This window comes from Globicephala melas, chromosome 4 (genome assembly GCF_963455315.2).
Source record: "Globicephala melas chromosome 4, mGloMel1.2, whole genome shotgun sequence".
NCBI lineage: Eukaryota > Metazoa > Chordata > Mammalia > Artiodactyla > Delphinidae > Globicephala > Globicephala melas.
Genome location: NC_083317.1, coordinates 65300153 through 65316084, shown reverse-complemented (window position 1 = coordinate 65316084; position 15932 = coordinate 65300153). Strand labels below are relative to the sequence as shown.

The following is a 15932-nucleotide window of genomic DNA, read 5'->3' as shown; positions in this document are numbered from 1 at the left end:
ATCTTTATCGGGGTATAATTGCTTTACAATGGTGTGTTAGTTTCTGCTTTATAACAAAATGAATCAGTTATACATATACATATGTTCCTATATCTCTTCCCTCTTGCGTCTCCCTCCCTCCCACCTTCCTTATCCCACCCCTCCAGGCGGTCACAAAGCACAGAGCTGATCTCCCTGTGCTATGCGGCTGCTTCCCACTAGCTATCTACCTTACGTTTGGTAGTGTATATATGTCCACGCCATTCTCTCACTTCGTCCCGGCTCACATCAGAGTTTTTTGAACCAGAAAAAGAGCTTTGGAATTTTCTTCTCTCTTTACGTATAAAAGAATAATAAACCTCATGCCTTTGCTGGAGTCCTGCTTCAAATACAGAGTTGAGAGCTTTTTCTCATTTAAGTCAGCACACAGGCCTGGTTAAAGCATCACACCTCTATCTCTCTCAGGCCGGCACAGGTCACTCCTGACAATCATGAAGCAGAGGGCATCCGAAACAGATGAGACACTGCGTGTTGAAAGCGTTCACATCAACACAAATTGATGAACTTCCAAAGTAAATACTGAATCTCTCTAATGGGCCAGACGGGGAGGCCACAAAAAGAATAAGACACAAGCCCTCACAAGTAGCCTGAGATCGTCCCCAGAAGACACACAGTCACCACACAACAGGATCAGTGTGGTGAGAGGGCTAGAGACAGAAGGCTGTGGGTGTAGTGAGGAGCCTGAACGGTCAGAGCAGGTTTCATCTAGGAGATGCTACCTGAGCTGGGGCTCGAAAGGGGAAGAGGAGAGGGAAGAGCACCGAGGAATGAAGAAAGGGGGTGAGTATTCATTGTACATGATTAGAAGTGCAGCATGATCAATTTGCTCTTTGTAAAGATCACTCTGGAGGGCGATGAGGAAGGCAGTACTGCAATTTGAGGCACCAGATAGGAGGCTAATAAACAACATTCATTTAATATACACTGATTAAGTATCTCCTGTGTGCCCAGGCACCAGGCTAGGTTCTGTCTAGAGGAGAATAAAGGCAAGCAAATAGGCAACAACAAACTGGCACCATGTCAACTGCCATGCCCAGGAAATGAGAGGGCGCAGCTAGGAGCAGCCTCTCCTCAGACTTGAGTAGCTTGGATTGCAGAAATCCAGCTGAAACATACTTGGTGCAAAAAGGTAAAAGAATAACAGATTTGAAGGATATTTAGGAGGTAGAACCAACCAGCAGATGCTATTGGGACCCCACATATACCCCTCACTGTTCCCATGCGCCATACAGCTTGCCACTGCAAACATCTCTGAGACTTTACCTGAGGACACTCGTGTTTGGCTAGCGCAAGAGGCAGGCCAGGAAGCACCAGGGAGTTAGCACGCCTGGGAGTGGTCCTCCACCAACATCAGATAAAAGTCGGTGGGACAACTCTGAGTGCCTTACGCAGAGGACCCAGACGGACCGATTCCCAACTGCCCACATTGGTAACATGCTCATTAACGCACCTTGTCCTGGCTCCCCCACCTTCCCAGTCTCACTTCCCCATTCTCCTAACAGTGCTTCCTGGAATCACCCCCCAAATAAACTACTTGCACTCAAATCCTTGTCTCAGAGTCCACTTTGGGGAACCCACCCTAAAACAAACAGAAAAAAACTTAGCGAAAGATCAGATGGTAAAAATGAAGACTCAATATGAGGCTATGAGATTTCTAATTTGGGAGATGCTGATGCCATCAACTGACATAAAGACTCTTCAGGATAGGAAGAGGGGTAGATTTGGGGTGGGGGGCGAGGACAGAATAAGTTTGGAAAGACTGACCTTCAGGTACCCAAGGGACTGTTATCTCAAAATTCCCTGAGTACAAGGTTAAGACTCTTGACTTTGAAAAAAGTGAAACTGAGCAGAAAAGGGACTACACAAGAGGAGAAACCACCAGAAATGAATGTCACTTCTCCCTAAAGGGGAGTTACGTATCTTCCTTTGACCTAAGAGAATACAAAGCCCTAGCTATCTCTTCCAGCCGGTTTCTGTATTCTAGCTTCTCATAGTTGAAGGGACTCACTCCTTTAAGACCATACATCGCTCCCCACCAACAGCCAGCAATGGCAGCTGTAGAATCACTGTCTCCACCGTGGAAAAAGGCTCGGTGGGCAAGCTCCTCCCAGGAGTCTCCTGCAGCCAGGATGGCATCGTAGGCAATCATGGGGGCATCATGTCCACTGCTGCCGCCCCAGCCAGAGTAGCTCACGGAGGTGTAGAACTGATCCCTCTCCTTCACATCAAAAGGCTTGGGGAAGGTAGGGGCTGATCTGCCATCCCAAATCCCTCTGAGTTTTAGGTACTTTTTCCATTGGTCTTGGAAGTAAGACCTGTAGGAAGGAAAAAAATCTACAGTCAATTGAAAAAATAAAGTCAAAAGCCATTAGGAAAGGTACCAGATAGATGTGTGAGCAGGGAAAGCTCCAAGATGACTTCAACTTCTGGTACTAAAATCATATGATATAAAAAAATCAAAATGAGCTCTAAGTGACATTCATTCAATAAATTTTTGCTAAGGAATGATGTCAATAAGGCATTGATACCTGTTGCTACATAAAGAAGATATACAGCAAGTTAAAGGTTAGAAATAAAGGTTTGTTTTTCCTGAGTTGAGAATCATGGCAAGTGTCAACTTTCAAGGGTGAACTTTATGTATTTAGCCTGTCATTATATATTTTATTTTATTATTTACTTTATATTATTTTCTTAACAAAAATTGTACATATTCAAGGCTGTATGACATGATGATTTGATATACATATACATAATGAAATGATCACTACCATCAACCTAATTAACACATCATCTCCTTATACGGTTACTATTTTTTTTTAAGAGAGAACTTTGGAACATCATGACCATGGGTGATTTCATTAGAAAGCCTCAGTAAGCGGGCCACTCACTGTTGTGGTCTCTCCCATTGTGGAGCACAGGCTCCGGACGCACAGGCTCAGCGGCCATGGCTCACGGGCCCAGCTGCTCCACGGCATGTGGGATCTTCCTGGACCGCGGCAGGAACCCGTGTCCCCTGCATCAGCAGGCAGACTCTCAACCACTGCACCACCAGGGAAGCCCTGGACCTTTTTATTCTAAGAAAGGGAACGTGAAATGAATTCAAGAAAAGGGGAAGATGTGGCCTTACCACTTATTAATTAGCTGGTGGAAAAACCTATCTCTAGATAATTTTAGCCAAGGATTTCACAGTATTGAGTGTCAAGACAACACTGAAAAAACAAGTTCCAGGAAATAAGCAGGGAAGTTCATCTCAGTAAAGAATAGCCATAGGGACTTCCCTGGTGGTCCAGTGGTTAAGACTCTGTGCTTCCACTGCAGGGGGCATGGGTTCGATCCCTGGTCAGGGAACTGAGATTCTGCATGCCACGTGGTGTGGCCAGAAAAAAAAAAAGAACAGCCACAAAAACTATAGAGAACAGGATCTCTACGCATGAGGGAAGCAGTGTAGCTGCCTTACTCCCTGAGGTCTTCACTTGGCGACCTGGTGGCCACCACCACTGGGACTGTACTTGAAATCCTTAGCAGGTGGGTGGGGAGGCAGCTGGATGCGGTGGACGACAGAACTGGATGGTGAGAACCAGGATGGTTGCTATGATCTATGAGCTTTAGGCATACACATGCACGCATGTGCACACACGGGTTCAACAACCTTCTAGCAGGAACGTGCAGCTACAAACTTACCAGTGTTGAAGATTCTGCTCCACGAAGTAGCCTGATTGGACAATGTACTTTTTAGCTTCCGGTAGCACCTCCATCAGTCCTTTTCCCCACTGCTGGGGAGGCTTGCCGTTCACAGCATAGGCTGTAAAAAGAGCAGACACGAGGGCTCCCAGGAAGCCTGTGGGATGGTGGTGGGTCATCCGGCCACTCTCGACGCTCACCTGGATCAGGGTGTCCAGCTGGCTGTGGTGAGGGAACCGGAGACCGATGCACATGGCCCGCACGGCAGCCCCGCAGCCACCCTCATGGCTGTTAAAGGGAATCCTCCAGCCATCAGCTTTGTCTGGCTCCAGCAGCATGGCGTTCTGCATTGAGGCGCCCCCTGGGGAGAGTCCGGTATGGGGTCAGTGTACCCCAAAGCGAAGCCCCCGCAGGATGAGAGAACCAAGCCCCATCTCCAGCTTTCCTTGATGGAAAGGGAAAGCGAAAAAGTATGATGATGAATGTCCCCAAACTCCAAACCCCAAATCCCAGAGCAACATTGTGCCTTACTTACACCAGAGTACTTATACTAGACGCCCCTAGGTTTATGGAGCGGGGAGCTTTTCATCAGGAGGTGTTATTGGCTGAATTGTATTCCCCAAAATTCATATGTTGAAGCCCTAACCCCTAGTACTTTGGAATGTGACTGTATTTGGAGATAGGACAGAGATGATGAAGTTAAAGTGAGAATGTTAGGGTGGGCCCTAATTCAGTCTGATCAGTGTCCTAATAAGCAGAGGAAATTTGGAGACACAAAGAGACACCAGGAATGTGTGCTTTGAGAGGGCACAGCTAGAAGGAAACTGTCTGCAAGCCAAAGAGAAAGGTCTCCAGAAGAAATGAAACCGACACCTTGATCTCAGGCTTCTGGCTTCCAAAACAGTGAGAAAATAAATGTCCGTTGTTTAAGCCAGCCAGTCTGAGGTTATTTTGTTACAGCAGGTCAAGCTAACTAATACAGGAGGAGCTGGGGGAAAGGCGATTCACATCAGCTGGTGGCCCAAGTGGCTGTAAAAAGTTCCCAAAGTGAGCAGGAACCACTTGTGAGCAACCTGGAACCAGAAAAGGGGTCTCTACATGACCTTTTCCAGTCTTCTTTAATAAAGAAAAAAAATTTTCTTTATTAAAGAAAACTCAGAAGCTATAAATAAGTAAAACGAAAATAAGAAACTATAAATACCCCTATCACCCACATACAATGATTAACATCTTTGTGTATATTCTTCCAGACCTCTCCCAACAGAGATATACATATATACTTTTTTTTTACATATATACTTTTAATGAAAATGGGTTCAGAAATGAAATTGAGTTATTTATAGTGAGATGGATGGACCCAGAGTCTGTCATACAAAATGAAGTCAGAAAGAGAAAAACAAATACCGTATGCTAACACATATATATGGAATCTAAAAAAAAAAAAAAGGTTATGAAGAACCTAGGGGCAGGATGGGAATAAAGACGCAGACTTACTAGAGAATGGACTTGAGGACATGGGGAGGGGGAAGGGTAAGCTGGGACAAAGTGAGAGAGTGGCATGGACATATATACACTACCAAATGTAAAATAGATAGCTAGTGGGAAGCAGCCACATAGCACAGGGAGATCAGCTGGTGCTTTGTGACCACCTAGAGGGGTGGGATAGGGAGGGTGGGAGGGAGGGAGACGCAAGAGGGAAGAGATATGAGGATATATGTATATGTATAGCTGATTCACTTTGTTATAAAGCAGAAACTAACACACCATTGTAAAGCAATTATACTCCAATAAAGATGTTTAAAAAAAAAAAAGAAAGAAAATGGGTTCATAAGATAGTGTTTTGTAACCTAATTTTTTTTACTTAATATACAATATCTTTCCATATTGGTAAATAGTTATCTGCATAATTTAAATGGCTGCAGATGTGTCACCATAATTAAATAAATTACAGAACATTCAGGTTGTTTCTATTTCTGAAACAACTATAAAAACTAATGTCTCCTTGAAATTTAAATCTCATTCAATATTTTTAATGATTTCCTTGGGGCTGTTTATTCTCCACTTGCCCAGGACCTCCACTGGCTGCTCTCACCTGGTGCCCGGCCATTCATGTCTCCCATGCAGTTTTGGTAATGCTTAGCAAGGATGGAATACAGGTGAGCCAAGTCCGAGACTTTGCCAGCTTCCAGGAGAGCGTCTGCCGTGGCCAGATGCATCACCGTGTCATCACTGACTCTCCACCTCTCCACATCTATGGCATCCAAACCGCCAAGCTGGGCCAGCTGCCTGTGAATCTTTTCCCCATTCCGGAGGAACTCCCACTTCCCGTTGAAGTACCCCAAGGCATCTCCAGCTGCACTCAGCACCATGGCTGCCACATACTTCTTGATCAATTCCCCGCTCATGGTGAGGCTGTCTCTGGGGGAATATAAAGACACACAGAGGATGGGGAGAAAAAAAAAAAAATCAGGAAAAATAATAGCCCTATCTACATTTTACTGAGCACTCACACCTTGCAGGCACAGTATTAAGGATATCTCATTTAATCCTCACAACTGCTCTATGGGGAGTGGAATAGGCCCATTTTACAGATGAGTAAATCAGCCACGCAGTATCAGAAATGTTATGTGACTTAGGTCACAGAGCTAATTAATGGCAGGGCTGGCATTCCAACTTAGATCCATCTGACTCCAAAGCCCACAATTTAACTACGATTCCATCTTTGCCTCTCCTTGGGTGGCAAGCCCATTAAATTCTGCAAGTCAAACCAAGCTTGTCATTTTCTCTTTTTGGTTTGAATTTGGCCTTGGAATGCATCCCTCCTTTACTTAAATATTAACACTTTCCATTGGTATCACAATGCACTGTTTGCAAAGCACCCACACATCCTGCCTCATAAGTAGGCCTGGATTACAGTATGCACTTCACAGATATTGCAGCACTATTTACAACAGCCAGGTCATGGAAGCAACCTAAATGCCCATCGACAGACAAATGGATAAAGATGTGGTACATATACACAATGGAATATTACTCAGCCATAAAAGTGAAAGAAATTGGGTCATTTGTTGAGAGATGGATGGATCTAGAGACTGTCATACAGAGTGAAGTAAGTCAGAAAGAGAAAAACAAATATCGTATATTAACGCATATATGTGGAACCTAGAAAAATGGTACAGATGAACCAGTTTGCAGCGCAGAAATAGAGACACAGATGTAGAGAACAAACGCATGGACACCAAGTGGGGAAAGCAGCGGGGGGGTGGTGGTGGTGGTGTGATGAATTGGGCGATTGGGATTGACATGTATACACTGATGTGTATAAAACTGATGACTAATAAGAACCTGCTGTATAAAAAAATTAATAAAATTACAAAAAAAAACCCCAGAAAGCATGGTCAGAGAGGGTAAATTCACAGAAGCAATAAATGGAGGCACTGGGACCCAAATCTTCTGATTCTGGGCCCTTGACTCAGCACAGACCTACTTACCTTGAGCAACCTCTTTGTGCTTCACCCTCCATACCTGTAAAGTGGTGGCAAAAACAGCAACAACCTCGTGGGTTTGTTATGAGGAATAAGTGAATTAATTTTTATAAAGCACCTAGAACAGTGCTTTGCACATAGTAAGCAGTATTTTTATTATTCATACACAACCAGGGAAAATGATTTTTCTATTAATTGAACTAGAAGACTGTACTTTCTCCCACAACCTTCCTTTCAACAGCAATATTTAAATTTTGTTTTCCTTCTAAATGATTGAGTTCTAGAGTCCTGGGGTCTCAGCGAACACTCTCTCCATGAATCTAATCCCCAGTAAAGTGCTGGTTTCCCTGTCGGTGCGTTTCCAGTTCCCCATTGTGCCCTATAGCCTGTAGCGTTCATCTCCAAAGCCCTCCACTGTCTGCTCCCACTCTATCAGCCACTCTACTTGCCCTGACTAGGAGAACACTTGCAAACGCTGGTGGGCCAGCTCATCCTCCCTCAGCTCAAGTTCTTTCCCCATCCAAGATGCCTTCCTCTCCTCCTCTTCCCTAAAATCTATTTACTCAGGGTTAAGTTCAAGTCATTGGGCTTCCAAGAGTCCTCCTCCAGCTGCACTGCTGTGGGCCAGGAAATACAGACTGGCAAGCACCTGAGAAAAATGATGACAGACTGAGCAGACCATTACTGAGTTACTGATCACGCTGAGTTAACTGGTTCCCAAAGGCTATTTGTAAAACATTACTTACATTTTATTTTATTTATTTATTTTTTGCTGTACTCGGGCCTCTCAATGCTGTGGCCTCTCCCCTCGCGGAGCACAGGTTCCAGACGCGCAGGCTCAGCGGCCATGGCTCACGGGCCCAGCCGCTCCGCGGCATGTGGGATCTTCCCGGACCGGAGCACGAACCCGTGTCCCCTGCATCGGCAGGTGGACTCTCAACCACTGCGCCACCAGGGAAGCCCTACTTACATATTTTATTGTTTATAAATGATGCTTAGGAACTGGCGTTCTGGGCTGATAGTCCTGGCTCTGCCCAGAATCAGGTGTGTGATTGTGGACAAGCCACCCATCCTGGATCTCAACCTTCCCATGGTAAATTGGATTGCGGGGCAGGAGGGGAGCTAGCGAGGCAGCCTGGGCTCCTGTCTCTGCGCTGAGTGCTTCAGAGTCCAAGCTTAGTTGGCTTCTGAAGATCAATCTTTAACCCTCTATACCCTCTTCCAAAGTCCTCAGCTTCTTTTCTGTAATTCCTCTGGCTCCACCCGAAATGTGTTTTTATGAGTTTTGAGTGAGGCTAGGGGCGATGACCACCTCGTTCTGTGGGGAAATTTCCTTTAGCTTTGACACCGTACTGCTCTGGCCTCCCGCTCTCAGAACGCTGATATTCTCTAAACTCCTCTAACTTTTCCAGTTTATAGGCTCATTCCCGAACTATAAATTCACAACTGAGATCTGGGCAGCTGCTTCCCGGCAGTCCTCTGCTATTTTTTGGGGGGGTGGGGGGTGGGGAGCAGGCGAGTGGGGAACAGGTCCAGGCCCGACAAGGGGTGGGGGGTGGCCCCCGGGGCACCGCGGGGGAGGAGCGCGCGGGGGACGCGGGCGAGGAGGGTGGGGAGGAGGGGCGGGCGGCACTGGTCGCCGGCAGGCTAGGAGCGCGGGTGTGGGAGCCGACAGCGGGGACGGGTACCTGGTGGCCACGAGGCGGGCACGGCGCGCGGGCTCAGGGCGGGGCCGGGCGCGGGGAAGTCTGGGTGCGAGGAGGCCCAGGGCGGACCCTGCCGCGGCGCCCGCGGACCACGCCCAGGTTCAACGTAGCTGGACGAGTGCCGGGCGCAGCTTTCGGCTCGGGCGAGGCGCGCAGCCTTCTGCGCCCGAGCCGGGTGGCGGGACCCCCGTCACCGGCGCCCTCAGCTCCGGAGGGCGCCGGGGAGCACCAGGAGCCGCGAATTGGCGCTGCTCCGCTCCCCCCGCCCCCACACGCTTTTGAGAGACTGTTGGAGACTCACGTGTGACCCCGGGTTGACGCCTCGGCCTTTCCTCCAGTCCAGCTCCTCTGGGCAGTGAACAGCGTGTGGCCCCTGACTCGGAAAAGGGTGTTTAGTGTGTGCGCGGCCTTTGTCACGGTCTGGGCCCCTCACGCATAAAATGGGACAATAATAGTACCTACCTCTTAGGTTGGTTGTTAGAATTTAATTAATTTTAACTCTTGTCATTTGTTTGGTTGCAGAATAGAATTTTTTCATCCTGATAGCAAAGAAAAGCAAAGAAAAACTAAGAGTATTTTTGTCTGAATAAATATCATCTGAAAAATACTAGAATCACCATATGCAAGTATTCTATATACTTCTCAAGAATTTTGATTTGCTGTGCTTATCTTTCTCGCTACAGGCATTAAACACCTACTGTGTACCAGGTGGATGCTAGGTCCTGGCACAGACCTGCTCTCATGGACTGCACCCAGCTGAGTGATCTCATCTTAGCCTGTTGATTTGTTTGTTTTTTAATAAAATGTTCCTTTTTTATGATAAAAAAATAATGCATACTTCCAGTAGAAAAGTTGAGAAAACTTTTAGAAATCTCTCTTAAAAACACATCTCTCAGGGACTTCCCTGGTGGTGCAGTGCTTAAGAATCCACCTGCCCATGCAGGGGACACGGCTTGGAGCCCTGGTCCGGGAAGATCCCACACGCCAGGGAGCAACTACACCCGTGAGCCACAACTACTGAGCCCGCGTGCCGCAACTACTGAAGCCCACGCGCCTAGAGCCCGTGCTTCACAAGAGAAGCCACCACAGTAAGAAGCCCGCGCACCACAACAAAGAGTAGCCCCTGCTCGCCGCAACTAGAGAAAAGCCCACGTGCAGCAACAAAGACCCAACGCAGCCAAAACTAACTAAATAAATAAATAAATAAAAACTCTTATGTGTTCACAAAGATAAATGTTTCTGGATTTCTTTGCAGAATTGTTTCTTATAGCAGAAAATTGGAAATAACCTCAATCTCTGTTTAGAGTGGAGAGTGAGTTTCCTTCTCCTAAATTAGGGCATAATTATGAATAAATTATTCATAATTATGAATTATTTTAATTACCTTTCCAAAAAGGTAGACATTTAAATCAGTAGACTTTGGGTAAATAATCAGGCTCACAAGGAAAGAGCTTGGAGACATTTTGTTAAGTAAAAAAGTCAAGTTTTCGAGTGAGTAATATACATGGTCTATTTATGGAAGAAAAAAGAGCTGTGTGTGTGTGTGTGTGTAAAATGACTGAAAGAATACATGTCACATTGTTAGTAATGATTATAATTACCTCTCAGGAGGCTAATGGGAGGGTTTGCTGGGAGTAGGGAGAGAGAGAAGGGGAAATTTTTCACATTAAGAATTTTTCTTTTACATGTAGAAAGAAATTTTAGAAAGCACAGGAAAAAACCCACATTCCACCACTCAGATTTTAAATACTTACAATATTTTATGCACATTAAAAAAAATTGGATCATTTTGTATATACAATTTTATATCCTTTTTTTTTAACCACTGAGCTTCACATTGTAAGCATTTCTCTGTGTCATTTGTGACAGTGTCATTACTATAATTGAATCCAAATGTTCAGATAAGGTAATGCCTCTAGGGTAAACTCCCTTTCACGTTGATACCAAGAAATATGAGGCTCTGATGTTCAGTTTCTCTCCAACCCATACCATGGCCAAGGCTAGTTCAACAGAAGGAAAACAGAAGCATAGATAACTGAAAAACAGGAGATTAAACAAATCTTTGCCACTTCGTGGGCCTGAATGTGTAAATACCATGCCACCATGCCTCATTAAGTCATGAGAGCTAAAATTAAAAAAAAAAAAAAGAGCTAACAGGAAATGGTTAATAGACAGGGCCCCTTGAACTCTGCAGCAAACACAAAATAACAAAACGTTTCAAAGGAAAAACAGACCACAGAATAGGACCACAATACACACCTGTTAAAATGATTTAAAGTGGGGAAAAAATGAAGTAGAGGCTTTTTAGAAGAAAGCTGGTCCAGGAGAAATAGGAAGCCCAAAGCGGCTGTTCACATACATATGCTGTATCATGAACTCACTTCAGAAGACTTAGTGAGCATCTGTGGTGGTTAATTTTATGTATCAACTTGGCTAGGAAATAGTACCCAGATATTTGGTCAAACATTTTCTAGATGTTTCTGTGAAGATATTTTTAAGCTGAGATTAACATTAAAATCAGTAGATGTGGAGCCAGCTGATTATCTTCCATGTAAGTGGCACTTAACCTATTCAGTTGAAGGCCTTAATAGAAAAGAGACGGCTCTCACCCAAGGAAGAAGAAATTCTACCAGCAGACTGTCTTCAGATGGAGCTGCTACTTCAACCCTTAACCTGCGTCTGCAGCCTGCTGGCCTAGCCTGCAGATTTTGGACTTGCCAACCTCCACAATCTCATGAGCTAATTCTTTAAAATCAATCTTTCCCTCTTTCCATATATGTATTGGTCCTGTTTCTCTGGAGAACCCTGACTAATACGGCATATAAAATGTGCTAGACACTTTGCTAGGCACTCCATGCAGCTACTGAGGTAGGGCAAGAATCACACAAATAGAGGAGACTTCATAGGGTGTAATGACATTAGGCCACGAGCACTGTGACAAAGGAGAATGTGAAGGTGCAAGGTGGGCAAATATGAGAGAGACATTATCAGCTTACAGCATTCACAGAGGCATCTAGAGAAAATTAGGTCTGGGCTAATTTTTAAAGAACAATTAAAAGACAAATTAAAATTTCCAGAAGCCCAGAAATAACCGGAGCAGCTAGGGCACAAGAGAAGCAAAGATTTTTAAAAAATAGTAAAAGTAAAAGCAAAGACTCAAGTTTAGGTTGACGTTTCCTCCCCAGTGATGCACGGTTGCTCGGTGCCACCTCAGTCCTGAGGCGTGAGTTATTTTCCAGCCGGGCCTGTCACCGGGTTATGAGAGCGGTCACGGTCTTAAGCTTTCTCCTTTCCATCTTACTGAATCATTTCCAAACACATCTTCCGTAAGATTGAGCACCAGCTTTGCACGATGGAAATCAGGTATCCGCTTGAAGGATTTTAAAGAAGGCTAGGAAAGAACTTGAAGATCAGCTTATCAACAGGCTCTCTGGACACTAGTCCCAAAGTACTTTTTAAAAATAGAATCCATATGTACATAAGAGCAAAGTTTAAGTCACAACATGTTAGTGTCAGAAGGAATATTTGCACAACCTGTTACCATATAGTGAGGAAACTGAGCCCCAGTGAAGTGAAGAGAGTTCCTTAGGGTCACACAAGCAGAGGGAAGGAGGCCTGGAGTCCACTGTCTCTGAACTCTCAGTCCAGGACTTCTTCCATTCTCTGTACTGCCATTTACACAAGCTTTGAAATGATACGATAGACTAAACCCTGAGTTCATTAATGCTCTGAACCTCCTGAATCTGATTTTTAAAATATTTCATGCTCCTTCCAAAAGAGGCCTCTGCTTTATGACAGTGTAAAAGCAGCATTTAAAGAAAGGTCTAAGATATGTGCTGTAATTCTAATAAACAGGCAGTAATCAAATATGGCAGAGGGTGGATGGGAACACTGAGTGGAGAGATAAGTGGATAAAAATTGGTGTTTTAAAAGCTGGCAGTGGCTTCTATCCTAAGCAGAACAGAAAGAGAACTGGGGGAAGTCCATGTTCCTGCCTGCCCCTCTTCCCCCGTGTCCCCGAGTGCTCTAGCTTGCTTCTGTAAGTTGTTTTTTCCCAGCCTTTGATCTGGAGACCCAGGTAGATTTTAAAACCTTCTTTGGTACATTTTCTACCAGATGGCCTCCACTGCTCTGCTTCTCCCAGTCCTGCTGGGATTTCCCACAGGGAGGGAAGCTCAGCTGGTCAGCACTCCCCTTCCCCGCTTTGCAATGGACCTTTGGTGCTCCTGGCCACAGGCTCATCGTAAAGGAACTTCACTGCCCGCAAGACTGGCTCTCGGTGGGTGAAAATACAGCTTCCAGGAACCGGAAAGTAACTACTCCATAAACTAGAAACCTGGGGAGCCTTGCTAAAGTTCCCTGCCTGTGCCCACCCGCCCCCTACCCCCTACCCCCTACCCCCTACCCCTCCCTCCCCACCCCTCCCCCACTTCACCCCTCCCCACCCCTCCCCCCCACCCCCAGCCTCTGCTCCACAACCCCTCCATCAGGGTCAGCCTAGGCTAACCTACCTGAATCCACTCTCATTTTTGTTTCTAGAAGAATCCTTGGGACTATGGGTAAAGAAAAACCTAGTCAGGGGACATTTAGGTGCTCTCAGATTTTAGCCCTCTCCTCCTCCCTCTGATGAGGTGTCAGTTCCCTCATCCTTGGTCTCTGTCGTTCATTCCTAAAACTGCTCTTTGGAGAGAACTGAAGTTTGGGGTGGGGAAACTAAAAAGAGTGAGAGTGAAACCAAGACTTCACAGAGGAAGGCGGTTTAGGCAGGTTTCCTAGTAGTGACAGCCACTGGAGAGTCCCTCAACCTCCCCCTGTGGACACCAGCAAAATCAGTTCCAGGATCGGGAGGCAGTCAGTGTGAGGGTGCTGTTAAGGCCCTTCACTCCATCAAATTCTGCTCTTCATGGGACAGTCCTTGTATAAATTGGGCTGCAAATGGCCAGATTTCTTCTCGTATTCAAATAGCAGCTAAATGTGTCTGTGCAAGGTATACTTTAAATGTTGCCCTTTCTGGGAAGAGTTGATGAGAGATAAATTCCCCCTTTCCACTAAAGCCATGCAAATTCTCTTTAATTTTATGCATGGAATTAGACTAGTCCCCACCCCCTTTTTTTGAAATATGGAGACCATAACCTTTTGTTAAAGATTGTTTTTCCCCTAGATTACTTTGTCACTAAGAAACAAAGGGCAGCTATCTATTTCACTTTTCAGGAAAATATGCAAGAAAGAAGAAAGAGAAGGAGAGGGAGGAGAAGGGGAGGAGGAAGGGGAAGAAGAAAGAAGGAGGAGAGTAAAGGAAGGTGGTTACTGTGTCTAAGGGGTGGTTAAATAGTTTAGTGTGTTTAAGCAGTAAATACCCTACTGTTCAATCTTTAATGGGCTGTTCACTTGTCTCTTCAGCTTTCATTTATTCAGGTTTGATTTCATGACAGCTGCACTGTCCCATTATGAAAGCACCAAAATCATCTCTGTATCCTTCTACTGCCAGATGGTTGGCTCCTTACTGTTTCTTGAGGAACAAGGAAAATGAAATACAAACTGAAAAAAGTATGACTTTTGTAACTTTGCCAGCAGCGCTAATGGACAGTGTGGGTAGGGGGATAGCAGCCAATGTCTGTGGTAACTCAATCCCCAGAATCCTAGAATCACAAACTGCCAGGATTCCAGGGCAGGCCCCTACCCTCAGGCAGAGAAGCCCAAACGCTGATGGATACAGGGTTTGTCTATTCTCTTAAAGGATCAAGTAATAAAACACTGCAACTTCCTCTGAAATTTGCACTTTCCAGTTTCATCACAAAAAAACAAAAGCAAATAAAACTTCCTTAAACACAACCAAAATATCACCGGCTTTAATTTAAGATTATTTTCTCTAGTTTGGTTATCCACAGAAGTGAAGGGCATTTACATCCATTAAAAGCTCAAGGCAAATAAACAGGAACACCTCAAGGCAGTGAAAGACCCTTATCAAGAACCTCAAAACCCCTTGGCCAGTCTTAAAAATATCTCAGCTCTCCTTTGATTGCTCTTTTCTCTGAATTACCCAGTTTAACATCTGTTTTATTATTGCTTGTTACTTTTTTCTGGATCCATTTCTACATTTAGTTTGAAACTGAATGTTATATTTCAATCAGGATCTGGGCTCATGTTGAAAGATAACAAAGATAATTCCTGGCCATGGTATGTCTTATTTCCACTCATACCTCCCAATATTTTGTTGCCATTTTCACCACCCTGCAGCCTCAGATCTGGCTGGTTGCCTTGGTCTTTTCCTGCCATTGCTTGTTTCTTTTTCTTAGGGTCTGTCCATCTTGCTCTTATCTCTCTCCCATTCTGTTCACCTTTGCATCCACAGTGCTTGACACAGTTCTAGGCACACAGTAGGCACTCAGTAAATTGGGGGGAATTGGCTAGATGTGACAAAGGAGTGGTACAGACTTTAGGAGCTCAGAGAAGGGGAAGAACAGATGGGGATTAGAAGAGTCAAAGAGAGCTTATTGAGGAAGTGACATTTGGAATGCTCCTCTATGGAAGGAAGATGTTTGGATGGGCAGAGAGGATGGGGAAAGGCGGTGTAGGAATTATGGTAGAGTCAAGGTTTTCAGGCACAGAGTAGAGTGCCAAATGCAGGAGGGAGAGAGGCAGTGGGCAATAGGGAAAAAGCCCTCTGTTTAGACCAGGGTTAGCTCTGAATGTCCACTTCTCTTTTCGTTTTAAGAATTCTGGTGATTTCCATCTCAGAGAACCAAAAAGAATGTGAGAGCGTACAAAGAAGAGGTGACCGCTCTCACACTGGTGGCTTTTCCCACAGCTTAACAGACTGCGGCACCACTCGGGAGCACCGTGGTCTTAAAGCCAAGGTCTGGCCACCCCATTCTGGGTGCAGGCTATATAGATGGGTTTGAATGAAGCTGGGAAAGGAGTCACAGGGGCTCCACTGTCAGGCTGAAAGTCACTGCAACAACACTCCGTAGCAGAAATCAGGGTGCTTGTTGCCAGGTGGGTGCCCTGGGGAACTGACCTG

General features: G+C 45.3%; 1 protein-coding gene across 4 annotated transcripts; it reads right to left on the bottom strand.

Moving 5' to 3' along the window:
- ADPRH (ADP-ribosylarginine hydrolase) lies at nucleotides 1-9128 on the bottom strand. 4 transcript variants are annotated; one of them, XM_060298117.2, is made up of 6 exons: nucleotides 8894-9128; nucleotides 7952-8121; nucleotides 7212-7245; nucleotides 5813-6138; nucleotides 3721-4081; nucleotides 2-2354 (listed from the first exon to the last, which is right to left on the bottom strand). In XM_060298117.2, exons 3-6 carry the CDS (start codon nucleotides 7241-7243, stop codon nucleotides 1952-1954), a joined length of 1122 nt encoding a protein of 373 aa, XP_060154100.1. In that variant the 5' UTR covers nucleotides 7244-7245; nucleotides 7952-8121; nucleotides 8894-9128; the 3' UTR covers nucleotides 2-1951. The 4 variants fall into 4 exon arrangements, with proteins under 4 accessions (XP_030713185.1, XP_060154100.1, XP_030713138.1 ...); XM_030857278.3 differs by lacking the exon at nucleotides 7952-8121 and having other exon boundaries at nucleotides 8894-8913; XM_060298118.2 differs by lacking the exon at nucleotides 7212-7245 and having other exon boundaries at nucleotides 3-2354; nucleotides 8894-9126.
- Between the last annotated feature and the right edge of the window lie 6804 nt (nucleotides 9129-15932).